At 40.8% G+C, this 19322-nt stretch overlaps 1 protein-coding gene across 1 annotated transcript in view; it reads left to right on the forward strand.

Moving 5' to 3' along the window:
• Positions 1-10369, forward strand: part of Pik3c3 (phosphatidylinositol 3-kinase catalytic subunit type 3) — a 96031-nt gene extending 85662 nt beyond the window's left edge. Inside the window, exons 24-25 of the mRNA XM_028867100.2 lie at positions 5034-5159; positions 9943-10369. Of these exons, the coding sequence (XP_028722933.1) occupies positions 5034-5159; positions 9943-9957 (141 nt within the window). The 3' untranslated portion in view covers positions 9958-10369. The remainder of the gene's footprint in view (positions 1-5033; positions 5160-9942) is intronic.
• Positions 10370-19322: the final 8953 nt, after the last annotated feature.

Consider the following 19322-nt stretch of genomic DNA (forward strand, 5'->3'; position numbering starts at 1 on the left):
AAATTATATGAAAAACACTTTTGGACTCGCAAGACAGTTCAGTAGGTAAAGGTGCTTGTCACCAAGCCTAATGACCTGAATTTGATCCCCAGAATCTATATGGTAGAAGGCAAAAATTGTTTCCCGAACCTTATCCTCTGGCTCATACACACACACACACACACACACACACACACACACACGCACACACACACACACACAAAACACATATGTGGGAGTATGCTAAATAAGAAATAAGCAAATGAACACACATACACATTGGAAAGCTCAGGCCAGAAAACTTTGAGTTCCAGGCCAGCCTGGGTTATGTAGTAGATTCTGTGCCAGTGTGTGTTACATAATGAAACAATATCTCAGAAAAAAAATTAGCAAATTAAAAACTGCAAGTACACAAAACACATGCGTCCTCACTGCCTGTTTGGTGCGTGTTAAGGACCTGCTGTCTGTAGATCTGCTTTGCTTAACTGAAAACACCACTTCTGCGCTAGGCTGTGCTGCTGCTCTTCTCTCCCTGAGCGGCCTTCATGCTTTCCTGTCCACTTCCTTGCTCACTGCGGTGTCTGTGAGCTGCTGCTTGTTTGTAAAGCCATGCCCTGCTGTTGGCCCGAGATATTAGGGGAATCCATTTCCTGTGCACAGATACCGTAGTAAGAGAGATGGACATCAAACAGGATAACGTGAGTAAAAGTCCAACTTACTAGATAGTGGTGAATGATAAGGGTGAGAAAAGGGAGTGGGGGTGGCATCTTGACCTGGCAGTGATGTTGGTGATGTTAGCTATAGCCAAGAAAAAGGCTCCACTGGGAAAGATAGAAACTTGAAGAGAGAATTTGGAGGAGACATTTCATAAGCCTGCAGCACTGGACTAAGACTTCTTACTATAGACATACGTGTGTATCACTTGAAACAGAACGTGTGCTCCTGAACAGTCCTTAGCTTGGTGACTAGAGATGGTGAGTTGGAAAGATGATCTCATCTTCTAAGCATTCAGATCTTCCTAGCTCTTTAAAATGTCTAGCTGTCTTCAGAGGGTTGGGGGGAAGGCACTAAAGAAGATGTTTAATGGATCCACATATAAACACGACCGCTTAACAGCCAGTACCTTCTCATTCCTCTTCCCTTTATTTCAGTAATTAAAAAGGAACCTCTAAACTTTGATGCCAAGTTTATTCAGTAATTTAAGGTACTGTTTTCTATTGGAGAATTTAATGGGCACATTCTTTCTTTAAATTGATTTCCTACTAAACTTTAAAACAAAAGAAATTATGTATATTACAAGAAGCTGTAAAAAGCTGACTGTATTTGAGGTACCTTTAAAATTAAATTACCCGTGCTTCCTGTTGGATTACCCATGGCTCCTGTTGGATCAGCCTGTAGACATCAGATATCCACTCCTGTGCAGTATGGGAGACACGAGGCTTTGGTTTGCTTCCACAACAGCTTGTTTAAGCAGTTTCCAATGTGGTTCTCCTGTAGCCATGGTTGGGTGGGGGTTTGCCTTTCTTCTGTTTTTAAAGTTACTCTTTTAAATCCTCTTCTATTACACTAAGGAATTTTGGTTTTGTATTCTAATACAGCACAATAAATGAACTCGTGAAAATAACCTTAAGTCAAGACTTTTCCTTTCATCTGGATGAATCAAATTTGTTCCTTTGTTGTAGTTATTTTTGCTATTACATTATTAAGAAGTCGATAGAGGGAAAACATTCTCTGCTTTGTTTGTTTGTTGTTTAATTTTGAGATAGGAATCTGTGTAGTTGAGGCTAGCCTTTAAGGCATGATTCTTTTGTCTTCATCTCCCAGAGTAATATCCAACTTAATCTAGCTTTCTGAAAAGAAGAATTTAATGAGGAAAGTCTACAGTTTATTTAATTGAAAGCTGCTGCTGTGTAAGAGATTCTGAACACTAAATTATTTTTATGCAAAGGTATATCTATATTAGCTTGTGTAAATTGAACACTCAAAAATACTTATTTAAATAAAACCACTGTGCTTCTTAGTATAAAAATGTGTTTTAGGGCTTTATTGGAGAAATTATCCTGCAAATTTAAGAATTGTTAAGATGTATATATATATATGATTAAATATAGCAAACTTGGGCTATATAATTCTGGTATGGTGCAGAAACATTAGGCTAACCTGTGGGTTTTATTTTATTAAATTCACATTTAATAAATTGTTCTCTGTAAGAAGAAGACTAAATTGGATTGTTACCAGGAGCAGGGAGAATTATACCATTATTCAGAGATGGGAGTTTGTATAGCCTGATGCAGGTTGGGGGCTGTAGAATGGTTTTGGGGTTGCTGGGTACATCATTTGGAGAGGGGTGTGTGCATATTACATTCAGTGAAAGCTCTCGGCTGCCAAGTGCATTACAAGGAGGGTGTGAGTGCATAACTCAAAAACAAATAGAGGCCCCAAGCAAAACTATTTCCTGTGCTTTCCCTGCCTGAGACTGTTGTGTCTGGATGTTAGGACTTTCCAGTATTACAGTCACTAGGGACACCATTGCATATGTGGCCCATTGGTGACTAGAATGTCTGTGCAGCATATAGCTGAACCTCTTTTGGCTCACTTAGGCTTTTAGATCATTTGAGCATCTGGTAGTGGTAAAGTAGACTCTTCAAAATGTAATTACCCGCTGTGAAAATGTTATTGCCGGCTAAGTGACTCTTTTGGAGAAGCTGTTTGTTTCTTGAAGATATAATAGTTGAAATGGGTCTACTGTGGTACAAGATTGCAAGTGGATCTTCAAGAATCAGACAGTTTGGGCATTCCCAAAATGGGGAAATACTCTGAATGTTTGGATGTCTTTTAGATGTTCTGTTATCACGCCTGTACTGAGTGTTAGAGTACTCTGTTTCACAACCGTGACCAGAATGCACGTGGCACTTGTAAGGCAGGGTACGAAGAAGTAGTACTGGGTTTCCAGCATCATACATAAGCAGAGTGCCTGTGTAACTGTGAAAGGCAGATAGCAATGGATGAACTTTTCAGTTCATGGCTTTTTGCTTCAAGGTAGTTTCCAGATTGTTTGAGTAAATATAAGTAAACCTGCCTAAAACTGAGCCAAGTGTTCAACTGTGCTTAGTGTTTGATGGAACCTCAGCCAGTTTAACGGCCTACCTACTAGGATGACTCTTAACATCAACACAACAGAATTTGCAGTCTCTGTTCCGTACCATCCATGTATGTTAATAGGTCTGTTAACAGGTCCATAAATGTGATGCGAAGCCAGTGAACACAAAGGCAGTGAGTGGAAGCACACTGAGATGATACCTGAGCCATGGATCCCTAGGAAAGCTGAGCAGTTGCTGGTGCACAGGTGAACGAGCTTAAGGGAAAGCACATGAGTAGGGCGTGTGAATACAAAGGAAAAACTAGAAGGGAGAGAAAGGCGAAGTGAAAGCTGTAGAGCCGGAAGTGTGGCCCCTAAGGCAAAGTGTTAATGTATATCTTGAATGTAGTGCCAGTTAATGGAAGGTATGTAATTGAAGAACAGAGGCTGCAGCTTGGTGAACTAGCAGACTCTTAGGAAGGTAGAGGGCAATGCCAGGTGGCCTAGCACGAGTCAGGGAGAGCAGTACGAATTGGCTGCCTTCGTGTAAACCTCATTAAAGAAAATGGTTCATATTTGGTAAAGAACACTCTATGCCAATTATATACTTTCTTCCTGCGGTGCAGGGACTTGAGGTAACTACACAAACTTGGTAACTTGGGCTAGAATTTTATTTTGATCCTCATGCTTTCTGATTTTTTTTCTTACGTTTCTTGAAATAGTACCATAGTTGTCAGACATCCTGCCACAGAGACATCTGAAGGAGAATGGTTGTCATTGTGTGGGGTCCAAATGAGAGAATCAGATCACTGAAGACGAGCCCTCTGAAGTGCCACTCTGTTTGCATGTGCTTTTCTTTTGTGTCTCTGTCCTGGACTGTGGAATCAAGCCACAATCTGTACTTCCACACTGCAGCTTGCTGTGGCTGTGGCCTGCATTACCTCTGCTTTCTCCTATTCAGATTGTGTTCTGTAGATAACTCTCATAAGTAACTCTCTACTCATCCTTTTACTAGCAAACCTAATACACTTAGCAAGGCACCAAAACCCAAACCATAGAAACAGAAAACAGGAAAGTAGATGCGGGGTTAGGGGACTAGCTGGGGTAAAAAGGTAGTTTACAGGAGTGGGAGGCAGCTAATCGGGTAATGGAGGGCGAATTTGATGACTACAGTATTGTCAAAAATAAAAGGAAATACAAAATTAAGTAGTTTGCCTACTTGGAAATCCTACTTTCTTCCATTCTGCATTAAAGCAGTAGATATGGGTCATTTACAATAGAGGATTTGTGCAGGGACATAAGACTATCTGGAAACACACACCTCTTCACCAATTAAGGGTTCCTATGGCAGCAGGTCATCACAGGGTCAAATGAGAGACTTTGTGTACTGCTTACAGGTATATCCAAAATAGTTCTTCAATCACACTGGTTTTTATATTTGAGGAAAAACACAGATGCATGTATATGCATTCATGCATACACTAATTTTTCTAGTACTCAATACTATTGAAAATGAACTATGCCTTAAAATGTGAACTAGAAGATACATATCTTTGGACATTATAGACGCATTGAAATAATCCCTTACCAAGATCAGGGGGCTGCTGTGGAAAAGGCTTTTTTAGAACATCTCTTTATTTTGCCAGTGATTGATGCACTTCTCGTGACCTATGACCATCAAGGTGTGTGTGGGTTGGGAGTTGTTAATGTGATCTCACCCTGCAGTGTCTGTTTCTGTCACTCAGTAGCTCTTGAGCTAGAATGCTCAAGTATGAAGTGCAACTTTGAGCTGAAGTAATGGTATTTCTGTTCTTCAAAGGAATCGGTGTCTGTCGAGCAGAAGCGAGGCACGAGGAGCTCCTTATTGGCATAACTCTTGGCATCTTATGATGTCTGTCAGGTTGACTCTTTGTCTGCAGAGCATGTTCCTGACATGTTCCATTGAAAAGTTGATGTTGTCTGGGGTTCTCTCCAGGTGCAGGATAAGTTCCGTTTGGACCTGTCGGATGAGGAAGCTGTGCACTACATGCAGAGTCTGATTGACGAGAGCGTGCATGCACTGTTTGCTGCAGTGGTGGAGCAGATCCATAAGTTTGCCCAGGTAAGTCCTCCAGCGCTGCGTGCCAGTCTCTCCCTGCCAGGCCCTAAGGGGTCATCAGAGATACTCACCTGCTAGCGACATTCTTACCCTTCCGGGCTCTGTTTTTCCATTGAACCTTAATGACATCTTCGCAGTAGCTGAAGAGAGCATCTTGAAATCATATCATTTCTACATAGAGGAGCATTGTAGAACCCTTCTTAGGATATTTGTCCCGTGTAGTCTATTACAGCTCCCCTTTGAAACTTCTAGGTTTGACAGAAGTCTTGGCACGTGGACTTAGATACTTCAGGGTTTTGGTAAATGCTGCAGAATAAGGAAAGGAGTTTAGAATCCAGAGAAGCCATCTGTACCCATCACAGAAATGGAGCAGGATCTCTTGTGTATGAGGAAACTTGTTTGGCAGCCCTGGATGATGACCTTCAGATTTGATATGTTCCTTGTATGAATTTCATAATGAAGATCATTATGAAAATGGCTGTCAGAAAAGTCGGGCTACTTCTCTTGTGAAGTCTTGCCTTCCTCTGTGTATTCACTGAATCTCTTGTTTTACTCTCTCAAGTTCAAGGTCTTTGTGCAGATCCATCCAGCAGTATCTAGTATGTCACCAAGCCTTTTCTGTTTCTTTAGTTATTTCTTTACTACTCCTTTTCTGTTACTTCCTGAAGGGTGTTTTAATGTAGCTTTTCTTCGTTTGATAATATCTTGAATAATAAAAGCTTTTTTTTTTGTAAGCTTTCTCTGTATTTCATTCTGTTTCTATTGATTCTTCCCTTTATTCTAAATTTTCTGGTCAGATATGCCCTGGCATCTGTGAAGATTGTGTATGATCTCGTCGTCTGTGTTGGATTTGTGCGCATGTTCAAAATTCTTGTGGCAGGCAAAAATCCAGCAATGTACTGCTAGTAACTGTATTTTGTTCCAGTTGTTTGAAAGTTGCTGTGTTTGGTTTTAAGCATTAGCAGCAATATCAAACGTAATAATATAAATGCTTGATTATTTCCTGAACTTGAGTCCATCAGATGATGAACTTGAGCTTTAGGTGTCGTTTGGTCTTAACAAAAATTCTCTGATGAAGCCAGCTTAGGTAGAGGGGCCAACATCAACTAACGTCCATCCAGAAGAGAAAATCACCTTGTGTAAGGATTGTTGGTATTTATCTTAAAAGCTTTAAGTCTTAGACTAAGTTAGACATGTGTTACCATTTTGAGTTCTGTCAACAAATAAATAGAAAATAAAATATATACTAATTTTTGAGCACCCAAGTAAATGTCCTAAGTAATAAAAATTTCCACAAAATCCCTTTATGAATTTATGATCTTCTTCTACAACTATTAAGTGGCCTTTGAATCTTCAGCTGAGTATATAAGTGAGAACAGAGGTAGCTGGTCTGTTGAAGCTTTGCTGTTCCTCTTATGATAAGTAGCGGAGATTTTCTAATGTTTGTATTTTGTTTTTACTGTGTGACTTAGCATAGTAATCCCTCCGGGGTCCATACTTTTACCTCATGTTCTGTGATTTTGAAGTTTCCTTGGCCAGTAAAACTCAGTTCTGCTGGCTGTATTAATCATGCTTATCATAAAGTTTGAAGCCAGGTAGCTATGACTGCTCTTAACTAGCCACATTCTAAGCCAAACACTAACATCCTTCCAGGTACCCAGTGCACGGACTCCGTATATGTAGTTCCCACTGTCTTGCCTCTATAAAGAATGTACCTCTTTGTGTATAATAGCCAATCTGTTTGGAACACAAAGTATCAGCCTACTTTCTTTTCTAGATGCAAAATAACTTTAAAAGAAAAAAAGTAGATGCTATTCAGAGTTCCCATTATGTAGTCCTCATTTCACCATTAGGCTTGAAGAATAGCATTGTACAATTTCTCATGGAACAAAACAAAACACTGAGTTCTGTTACCAGTGAAAGTCTTCTCTAAAAACCGTTTTGTTTTAATTTAGAATTTTTCTGAAGAGCCAGATGATTCCCTAAGCAGCAGTTTAAATAACACCTTATTAAAGGTCTGATCATTGTGTCTCACAAACAATGATGTGTCAGCCCATGTCCCACATGTGTTCTTGATGCATTTATTTGGCTTATATGAGGAATAAGCAGACAACAGACGTATAGCTGAGAAGTAGTCACAAAAGAGGCAACAGCTGCCTGTCAGACGCCTGAATGTACCAGCACTGATGTGAGCTCGCTGCATTACCTCACATGATTGTCTTGCCTTATGACATACATTCACCATCTGGAAAATTGAGGCCAATAGGAAACATGCTCCAGGTCCATACCTGTCAGAAAAAGGGTTTTTTTTGTGGCTATGTACTCAAGCTTTACTTTATTAGACATGAGTAGAGTTTGTAGGAATAGGGTTATTTTTATTATTATTACTTACTTGTAAGTAAAAAAAAAAATATTTTCATCTTTTCCACCCTCATTTTCTGACCATCAAAAGTAAAAATAAATTTTCAGGCATGAACTTGCACGCCTTTAATCCCAGCACTTGGGAGGCAGAAGCAAGTGGATCTTTGTGAATTGAAAGCCACTTGGTCTATATGTAGAGAGACCCAGGACAGCCAGCACTACATAGACACCTTGTCTCAAGAAACAAAAAATTAAATTAAAAATTTTAAAACTGCTCAAAAGCCACATATATATATATATATATATATATATATATATATATATATATATAAATACAGAAAGGAGCTGCTGGAATAGTTAATCAGAAGCAAATACTGTAAATGTGGGACAGCACTGATTGGCCTGTTGGCAAAATCCATCCTGCATGTCTCTGGCCCAAGCAGCTCTACCCGTCACTTGCTACATGGCCAAGGCATTAAGGTCCTCCACCTGCTTCATTACTGTGAAGGCAGCCCCCTGCCTGCCTGATGGGTGCCAGCTACAATCTCCTGAATATTTTTCTTTCATACAGATTCCACTTACTGTGTAAGAAAGGTTTTTAGGTACTTCTGTGTGATCTGGGGGGGGATGTCTGTCTGTCCCTGTTTGCCTCCTCACCTGCCTCAACTAAAAACAACTTCTACTTACTGTTCTCTTCCCCAGACTTGTATCACCTCAAATTCATTTATATTATTTATGAGATTATAGTAGTATTACATTTCTTCCTTCCTTTGCTTCCCTCCAAACCTTCCCATATTTCGCTCCCTGCTCTCAAAATTCACGGCCTTAAAAATAATTTTTTCATTAATTGTTATTATATGCATGCATGTATATACATGTATATTCCTAAATACAGCTTGTGCGGTCTATATAGTGTTAGTTGTATGTATGTCTTCAGAGCTGTCTGTTTGGCAGTGGGCCCTTTCCTGGAGATGTTCCCAGCACCCCTCCATTGAATATAGTTCTTTGTGTAGGTTGAGAGAGACCTCGTAAGCTTTTCCCTGTCAAGGTTGGCATGTTCATTGGTTCCATCTTGTTGAGCTCATCTTTGTGTTTCCTCTTCTGCGATGTTTCCTGAGCCTCAGGTGTGGGGTTGCTTAAGTCCTTTTTAAAATGGTTCTTCAGGACTATAGAGAGTTGAATGCTTAGAACCAGCTCTCATACTTAGTGTTCTTAATCTTTTTTTTTTTTCATCAACAGACACTTTTGAAGTGTTTTAAAAAATCATTTAAGACCATCTGTTCAGTCACAGGGTTTTTTTCACACACACATAAAAACATACATAAACACGCATGGGGATTTATTTCTGAAATGCTTCCAGGATCTTCAGACTGTTCGCATGTCAGTATGGGTCTTTTACAGTTTGCCTTTTACCAGCATTTTCAATATTTATCATGTGAAAGCTTTTAGATAGAATCTTGCAGGTTTCATGACAGTTCCTCTGCACAGTGTCGCTCTGACCCCAGCCTTTGCTGTGCTGGGAGCATCCTTCCTACTGGTTAGAGGACTCTTGAGTTTGAGTTAGTGCCAGTGTGTTAGGACCTCTCTATCGGATTGGAAACGTCTGCGTTATTACCCATAGAGCCCACCCTGGTTCTTGCCACATGGTAAATTCCAGATAATGCATACGACTCTGTGTGGGGACCATCATTTAGAGGGTTCATTTCTCTGATAGAACCTTTAATGAAAATACTTAAATTGCTTCTGAAAATGTAAGTTATTTCTTTCATTAGCATAAAATAAACATTTTACATATTCTTACTCAAATTGATGCTTTAAGTTGTATCCGATTAAATTTAGTCAGAATGTTGGCAGTTTTCAAATCTACACATGCTCTGCACTGCAACGCTGACAGTAAGATCTCTGTCAGTTCCTAGGAGATACAGTCCACAGGCACTAAAGGCCTGAGGGGTGTGGTGATACTGGATTCGTCCATCTTGGACACAGCTGTGCGCTGGCTTTGTTCTCTCAGGACCGCATCAGGTTTAGTTCGCAGACCAGTGCAGAATTCAGCACTTGCCTTCTGCAAGCAATGGCAGGTATCCAGTTGTTTCCAGAGTGTGGCACTGAGAGCTAAGTGTGCTTGTTATTGGGAGCGTGGTTTAAGATGAGTTTGCCTTCCAGTGCTGGGGGGAATTTGTTTTTCTCCCACATAATAATTTGTCGTCTTAATCTTGTGCTTACAGTGAGTCAGCAACTCCTCCCCCAAACATTCTCTCACATAAACCTATTTCTCAAGCCTCAGGATCCCATACATGGTCAATTCCATCCTGATCCTCTTTCAGGACATTTAGCAAAGTCACTAAGTCATTTTTATTAATTGTTGTTTAATCTTTTCTCATGAAGAGTGAAGTAAATTTTTTTTGTTTGTTTTTAATTTTAATAGTACTGGAGAAAATGAAGGTGGATTTGGCCCCTCATGATGCCTGGCTCAGTAAGAAAACACAGGAGAAGCCACTGCTGTGTATGCTAAAGACATCAGAGAAGTGAACAAAGAGAAGACAGTGTCCGGAAGTTACATCATCTTCTTGGACGCCACTGTTAAATCTTGGATAGAGGGTTTGTTTAAAGCTACTGTGTATCAAGCAGGGCGTAGTAGCTCACATCTCTAATTCCAGAACTCTGGAGGCTGAGGCAGGACAATTTGCCACAGATTTGAAACCAGCCTCCGCTACATAATGACTTCTGGGCCTGCCGAAAATCACTGTATATATTTGTCTTATAATGTATAAAGATAAGAAGAGAATTACGTATATGTTTTTAAAATGACAGGGAAGTTCTGTTATGAAACAGTAAAGCATTTAGCCTCTGAATCTGAAATGCCGTTTTCCTTTTCCATATGCATATGGATTTGTTTTCCAGTTTTGAAGCTGGTTTTTCTCCTCTCTTCTCTCTTTCCCTCATTCTCTTCCTCCCTGCCCCCAATTTTGTTCATTGGTTTCTGTATAATTTACATAGTGTTTTGCTTTTACATTTTCTCCAAGTTTTATACATTACAGCACATTCTTTTTACAGTTGAATAATTGGGTTTTGTTTTTTTTTTTTTTTTTTAGAAAGCTTTTTGTGGACAGGGGGTAGTGAGAAAGCAGGACTCCACAGTAGGCAGCATTGGCCCAGCCCGGGCCCTGTGCCCTGTGCCCTGTGCCCTGTCTGCCCCTTCCACGGGCAGCACTGAGCATCTCTGCAGGAGGTGATAGAGTGGGATATGAGAACGCAACAGGAACAGTTGTGAATCAGTTGCTCCTGCCTATAGACAGATGGAGAGCAGTACATGGTCAAGGGCTGGGGAGAGGGGTGAGGGAAAAACAGCACTTCAAGAGAGGCTTATTCTCTTAGAACTATAAATATTGAGGTGTTGTTTTATAAACGACAGTTCACAGCTCTCCTGAGTTGTACATATGTAAAGTGGGGTGATTGTAGATACTGTTACTCAATGGGAGGTTCTATCACAATCATGTGACACAGTACACATCTTCGGCAATAAGTTCTGAAAGGTTTTTACAAGTATTTGAGTACATGTAGAGATGGGGGGGGGTGCCCTAGCACTTGTGTGGTGGTTAGGGGGCAGCCTTTAGGAGGGGGCTTTCTTCTCCCACCTGTGTGTTCCGGGGATCACACTCAGGTGGCCAGGCTTGGTGGCAGACACCTTTCTTTATTCAATGAGCCCAATAAATTATTTTTCTATGCAAACTGAGATTTGAAATTCTTTTTTTAAATAGCTCAAGCATGTAATGCATCCTTTCAAAGTAGAATGTTTGCCTTTCAAGACTAGAATTCGCAGCAATCTATCCAGCTTTTTTTGGAAGAATTTTGAAGAAGGAGCGTCCACAGTGATAGAGGCCCTCAATTGCACCTACATGTTCATGTATTGTAGTCAGGTGAGCGTGTAAGGAAAGTGAATATTTCTTACTTAAGACCCAATAAATATTAAGTATCCAATAACAGCATGTATGAAGGTTAAATTACTACAGTTTCTGAGAATTCCATTAATGGTTATTTCTCACAGCTGTAGAGCAAGCATCCAGCTACATGGTTGCTACGACAGTGTCCCTGCGATTCTTTGTGTATATTATCCTCATCGTCATGATTTGTATAAAACCCTCATGCAGATTAGACAACCAATGAAGAGGAAAGGATCGTTCAAGTCATCATTAGAGCTTGTGACTAAAGTCATCAGCCAGCCCCCGCCCCCGTCTCCTTCATGTATCAGTGCTGTTTTTCATCAGCAGGAGTCTTAACCCTTCTGTGGTCCCTTCTGAGCCCTTGTCTCCTCTGACTGGCCCTGTTGATAATGAAGCCTCCACGTCTGGACAAGATTTTCACAGCTTCATAATTAGCACATTGCAGAGCTGGACATTTTTATTATTTTTTATATCTCCTGTCTCAGGGTTGTCAGGTTTTTTCTGTACAAGGCCAGCCGTCATGGTAAGTATCTTCAGCTTTGAGAAATTCGTGGAGTCCTCATGCCTGCTATGGCACAGGAGACCACAAACCTGTAAACAAGTGGCCATGGTCAGATACTGAGCTCTGGCTGTAACCTACTGAGCATTTTGGAGTTGATTGTCAGATAAAATTATTCCATCTTGCTGATCTTTACAAACTCAGTATTGTATAGAAGCATGTGCCAGGCAGGACTCAGGAAATGATTTTTGCACTACTGTGGAATTCTGTGCAGACGAACAGTGCTGAGTGAAACTTGCTTAGGCTTGGCTCTACCTGGACTGCTTCCCCAGTGCCCGGTGTTTGGTGCAGTAAGCCAGACCTGATGAGTCATGTTTCTCTCTGATGCAGACTTACGGCCTACCACCCGCAGCCACGGTCTGTCTTCAGAGCTGCACCTTCAATTCAGTACCTGCTCTTCCTCCTCGAGCCCAAACAACCTGTGAAACATCATTTTAAAAATTGGGTTTGGTGGTTTTTAAAACGTAAACTGAGCATACAGTACTGCAGTTCAACTCTTTGTTATTTCCCCATGCAAATATACCTACATAAGGACTTGCATGTCAATATTATTGTTTAATTTCCTTTACTTCAGCTTTTTTTTTTTTTTTTTTTTATGTTTTAGATTTTTGAGAAACAACCTCATTATTAGCTGGAGCTGGCCTGTAACCTCCTTTATAGTGTGGGCTGCTCTCAAGCTTTCTACCTGTCTTCCTTGCTTTTCTGTTGCTATGACAAAATAGCATCAGGCACAAAAGGTGTGCAGGGCACATTCCGTCATGGTGGGATGTGAAGGCAGCAGGAGCTGCAGCTGCAGCAGCTGGAGCTTGAACTAGCTGGTACTGAACCAAAGTCAGCAGGATGCTGTGAGTGTGCCTGCCAGTGCTCAGTCAGCCTGCTAGTGCTCAGCCGGCCTGCTCCGCTTATCATCCAGAACTTAATCAAATCTTTGACTTTCTCAAGAACATAAGGTTTAAAGCTTCATAGAATACTGACTAGATTGGAACAGCTGAAGGAGTCTCACTGTATCAAGCCATTCAGAAGATGAGTGCTGAGGATGATGGAAAATACCAGTTGAGTGAAGAGGTGGGGGCAGTGTTAGTCAGTCTTGAATTTCCTGAGCAGAGAAACCGGGGTAAAGGAAAAACTGCCCTTGTGGAGGCTTAAAAAAAAAAAAAAAAAAAAAAACACCTCAGGCCAGATGTGGCGATGTCACCGCCAGGTTCACATTGGACTTGACCTGTCAGCTATTTCTGGATTTTCTGAATTCGATAGTGAATGTTGGGGAGACCCTTGATGAGGAAGGGGTGGGATGTATGCTGAGGTCCTTTCAGAATAAGTAACTTTCTGGCTAAACTACACACTAATTTTTAACAACTGAAATTTCAGATGAATGAAGAGATCAGCTGTTGGAAGATCACATACTTTCTTGGTCAGATAGTTTGATAATATGGTAAGAAAGCTTGATGCTGATTAGCTTGAAATTTCTGGTTTTTTTCTGCAAGGTGTAGAGCAAGCATTAGAGCCCAAAAAGCGTATTGATTTGCTCCCGTGTCTTTACACTGATTGAAGTAATTTTGACAGGAGCCTCCAATTATATTTGCAAAGAGTATTTGAACACCTAAGACATTTGCTAGGAAGTGTATTTTGGGGTTAGAAGGTCTTTTCTGCTAGAATTAGAACTATCGTCCTCTAAAGCAACAGAGTGACTTATTAGCCTGTAAGGCAGTTTGCTTTTTCAATTTGCAAAATCAATTACTAGTCTACGTTTAAGAATTTCTACCAAGGTGACAGTTACCATTAATTTTGCTTTTTATAGTTTTTTAATGTGACAGTAATCCATAATTAAACTGTTATGTGAGATATTTACTACTATAATGTTAATATAATGCCCTTAAATATTTGCATAAGGTACATAAACACGTTTCCCTTAGGGTGTAACCCCTTTTACATTTCACTGAAATGTTCATTTATATTGTTTTTTAATATTTTTATTCTTTGAGAATTTCACACGTGTATATAATGTGTTTTAATTATATCCACTCTCCCCTCCAGCTCCTCTGGATTCCCCTTCCAAATATGTTGTCTCCTTATATTTTATGTACTTCTGAGTCTTATGCATGCATGCATGCATGCATGGATCTTGGGCCATCCATTGGGAAAGGGCAACCTGCAGTGGCCACAACCTGAGAGAAAATCATTTTCCCATCTGAAAGAACCATCAGCTTCCAATAGCTCCTCATAAGCACCGCACCACAATCCTTGATGGAATTTTGGCCGGCAGGTCCTGTATAGGTAGTTGTAGCTACTGTGAGTTCATGTGAGCAAGAGCTATGTCCTGCCAGGAAGATGATGTGCCATCTCATACTCCATCTCTTAACCTTCTTCCTATTTCCGCTTCCAAAATATTTACTGAGCCCTTGGAGATAGTGATACAGATGCCCCATTTAGGACTAAGGACTCACAGTCTTTTATTCTCATCAGTTTGTCCAGTTGAATATGCATTGGCTGTTAAGAAAAAAAAAAAAAAAGTGTTTCTCTGGCTGTGGTGGAAAGCCCATACTTACTAGCTTAAATGACCATTTCACAAAATAGCAATAGTAGACCCCACCAGGATCTCCGGAGCCTTGGGCTTTTTTGCCAGGTAGAGGACAGTAAAGAGATCATTCATTTAAACAGTCATAGATAGTGGTGATGATACCACCAATGACGCAAGGTATAGGGCAAGTGCAGGAGGGAAATCCTGTAGATGAGAAAGTGCCATGCCAGGAGGATTAGTAATTCTTCCATTGTAAGGAGAGGGCTTCCAGGCAAGGCTCCCCAAGTGAAAGGGAGATGCAGGGGGGTATGTGGAAGAATGAAAGCTCCTGGAATGATCAAAGTGTTGTCTTGTGGCACCTTGTTAAATGCTGTGTCAGCCCCCACCACATTCAGATGTTTTATGAATTTCGCCTTCTGTCCAATTTCGCCCAATAGAAAGCATAGCAGCTCTGCTCATGGGCCCAGCCAATCCAGTGTCCTGTCACATAGTCACATACACAATTCCTTTCAGCAGTGACACGTTCCTCTTTCCCTTCTCTGGCAACCTTGTTTTGTACGGAAATGGACACACACACACACACACACACACACACACTCATGGTGGGTCAAAAGCAAGGAGCTTAAGTGTTCACACACATTGCTCTCGTTCATGTCTCCTTGTGAAGGTATGATACTGGGCTTCAAGTGAGTCTTCGAAGGCACTGTCTCTAGTACCTTTCCCTTCCCTTGGTACTTTTCCTGAAGTTAACACAGATTGCCCAGTTCCCATATTCTAATTATTTGAGAATGTTTATGATTATTAAAAATAACTTGTCACATGAATGAAGCTTTTCCACAGATTATTTAGAACTTAACCTTTGTTGTATCATTGAGATTTTAAGTTTTAAAAACTCATAAGCACCTGGGAGAGGAAAAGGGGACATTTGAACCCCTAATTGATAAATGTTCTGAAGGCTCTTCTTAGTCTTCCCAGTTACAGCAGACAAAAGTACACTTTAGGCTTAAGCTAATTGGTTTTCCATCACTTTTATCTGAAAGACTGATGTAATTGCCTGTACCCAGCAGGGGACTGGAGCCAGATCAGGAACAAAGGCCTCTAAATAAAACCCAAGGATCCTGGTTAACAGCCCCCAGCTATTCAATGTGACCTTAGCTATTTTCACTTAATCACATAAGAGACCCTTTCCACTGCAAATCACTCATCTTAGGTAGTTAAAATAATAACACGAAGAAAATGAAGCAATTCAACAAATGCAGATGGGCGATGCCTGAATGGCATCCACTTAGTACCATGGCCCTCATCCTGTGGGCTGCGACCCCCATTGGGGTCAGATATCAGATATTTATATTACAGTTCGTAACAGCAGCAAAATCACAGTCATAAAATAGCAGCTACATAGTTCTATGGCTGGGGTCACCACAACATGAGGAACCGCCTTAAAGGGCCACAGCGTCGGGAAGGTTGAGAATAACCCACTTAGTATCAGTGGGGAAAGTTAGAGAAGTTCTGAGGAATTTGGGGTGGAAATAATTTGGTCAAGTATGACGATTCAGTGGGGGAAAAAGTGTCTCTTAGCAAGAACTTCCATTAGAGGTAATTGATGCCACATTGGCCAGATTCCTAACTTCTTAAAAGGTTTTAAACATTTTTCTTTCTGCTCCGAATTTGTTTATAATCTTTTTTTCTCTCTTTTTTTAATAAAAATTTCTTCAATGGCTTTTGTTTTGGGTAAAATGTAGTTTTAATCTGCTTGTTTAACAACAAATTCACTAAGCATGTTATAGGTAATGTGTGATAAATTGCTTAATCCCTATTTTTAATTTTGTTATTTGGGGATTATAATTTATTTTCAACGTTTTCCCCTTCCCTTTCCTCCCTCTAAACTTTCCAATATACCTCTCCCTTCTCTCCATCAAATGCATGGCCTCTTTTTTCCTTGTTATTGAATGTGTGTGCACACACGTATGTATGTATGTATGTATGTATGTATGTATGTATGTATTTATGTATAATACATATCTATTCCTAGGTAAAACCTGCTCAGTCTGTGTAATGTTACTCAAATGTAAGTTTTCAGGGCTGGATTTTGGCACTGCACAGCCCCTTGGTGTAGTCTTCCCTGGGGAGGACCATCTCTGCTGCTCCCGGCCTTCCTCAGTTTCCTCTGGTTCTTTGCATAGGGTTGAGGCCTAGTGGGTTTTCCCACAAAAGCACTATATGTCCAAAGGGAAGGAGCTAAGCAAATATACAGCAATGTGGATCCAAAGGTGACTGGGGGTGTGAGCATCCTGGAAGATCTTCATTTTATTTATTTATTTTGTTTGTTTGTATTTTGTACCTTGACAAAAAAAAATATATCTAACTTTTGTAACAAGAAAGTAGTAGCTAGGAAATCTTAAGCATGGAATAAAAATCAATACTAGCAAACTGAGCAGAAGCACAAGGACTAGATTAACAGAGGCAGGAGAACATCTTCCAGGAAGCCAGAGTGGCCCCAGCGCAGCGCTGGGATTAGAGAGATTGAGAGATGGAGCAGTAACTTTCAGCAGAGCTTTGGCGTAGGACCGTTTTTTTTTAGGTCATTAGTCTTTTAAACAGCATGATGAATACTTTGAAAGGAAATTTTAGTGAAGAGGTACTAGTGAAAAGCTATGCCTTGGGCTAAGAAAATGATTGAAAACTTAGATTTATGTATTTATTTTTACATCCATATAGATGCATTTTTTTTTCAGATACAGTCCATTGATTTTTAAATAGCAGTGACTGTTGAACTCTTCGTATGCAGATGAAGGGTTGCATGCTCAGGCAGAGGAAGAGAGAATAGTTTACATAAGAACAAGCCATAAACTGAAGAAAGTGTTACTACTGACTGTGTTACCTTCTTGACTTTGAGCAAAAGAGGAAACACCAATTTCCAAGATATCAGAGACTGTGACAAACAGAAGCGGCAAACAATGGAAGTACAGCCAAGGATTCGTTAGGAATTGCGATACCAACTGTGTGTCACCAGGAGCTTGAAAAATTAGCTGGGCTGCTGGAGAGGAACATTTGTCGGAATATGATGGATGGAAGGGATCAAAACGCCAGAGTTAGCAGAGGTTTTTGAATCTAAATAAGCTGCTTAATATTGCTGAGCAGAAAAATAAATCTAGGTGAGTATTTTAAGCTTTCTCCTTAGAAGGTTCAAACAAAAGGGAAAAGATGAAAAGTAGTGACATTCTGTGACCTGAATCTGGCAAGGAAGAGCTGGAGAGCTCTTCCATGGTCTTATACATTTGTATATGTGTGTGTGTGTGTGTGTATACATATACATTCGTGCATACATACATACATACATATATACACACACACAAAGTATTTTGATCCTTATCATCTCTTATTCCTCTTTCCCCACCAAAACTGTTCTTCCCTACAAGCACCCCACTCCCTCCTACTTCCATTTCTTTCCCTTTTAATCCTACTGTTTATCAGTAAGGATACTTCATGAACATGGGTTGGGGTTATTTACTTGAACAAGGACAACTTTACCCATGTCTCCACCACAGGAACATGATCCCCTTCATTAATGAGGCATTAACTGCCTGTAATGCCTCAGTAAGAAATGGGATGTATCGAGATCCTAATTAGTCTTAACAATAAAAACCCAGAGTCAGATATTAAGGATGAAAGCTGAAAGATCAGAAAAGCAGAGCAGCCAGCCACCAGAGACTTCTTACCTCTATGAAATTTCAAACTGAATGGTGAGGTCCTGTCTCCACCTGCCTTATATTCCTGTCTCCACTTCTCGATTGTACTGGGATCAAAGCCATGAACCTCCCAAGTGCTGGGATCAAAGACTTGAGACTCTCATGTACTGGAGTCAAAGGCTTGAGACTCCCATGTGCTGGGATCAAAGGCATGCACCACTACTTCCCTGCTCTGTTTCTCTTGTAGACTGGATTAGTCTTGTGTAGCCCAGGGTAGCCTTCAATTCCTGATCATCTTTGTCCTCCCAATGTGCTGGGATTAAAGGTGTGTGCCACCACTGCCTGGCCTCTATGGTTAACTAGTGGCTGGCTGCACCCTCTCATTCCCAGGCAAGCTTTATTAGTCAGAACACAAACAAAATATCACACAACATTAGGACTTTGTCCTGGCTAGTCTTCTGTCAACTTTGAAATGAATGATAAGTGGCACTGGTTATGGTGCTGGTTACCGGTGGAAAGGCCACAGTCACGACAGAACCCAATTGCTTAGTAGCACAGAGCTTTGTTAGGAGGAAGAGGGGGGGTTGGGGTACAAGAGAACCAGGCCTGGGAAGGAGCATGTGTGGAGAGCAGAGGGAAAGATAGTGGGGTTGGGGAGAGAGAGCAGAACCGAGAGAGGGTGGGGTCCACATCTGGCTTTTGAAGGGCTCCCAGTACAGAGCTACACCATGCATGCGCTGATTGTGTGACCATGCGCACACTGATGAAGTAAGACACAAACCCTTTGCTTTAACTCCTGAACTGCACATGTACAGTCATGTAGCTGGAGTGAGGGCAGAATTCTAACCAACCTGGCACACAAACTACAGTTATCTGAAAGGAGGGAACCTCAATTGAGCAAATGCTCCATAAGATCAGGTTGCAGGTAAGCCTGTAGGATATTAGTGATTGATTAGTGATTGATATTAGTGGAGGTGGGGTCCAGCCCATTGTGGGTAGTGCTATCCCTGGGATGGTAGTCTTGGGTTCTCTAAGAAAGCAGGCTGAACAAGCCATGGGGAACAAGACAATAAGCAACACCCCTCCATAGCCTCTGCA

The sequence above is a fragment of the Peromyscus leucopus genome, chromosome 19, assembly GCF_004664715.2.
Source record: "Peromyscus leucopus breed LL Stock chromosome 19, UCI_PerLeu_2.1, whole genome shotgun sequence".
Taxonomy (NCBI): Eukaryota; Metazoa; Chordata; class Mammalia; order Rodentia; family Cricetidae; genus Peromyscus; species Peromyscus leucopus.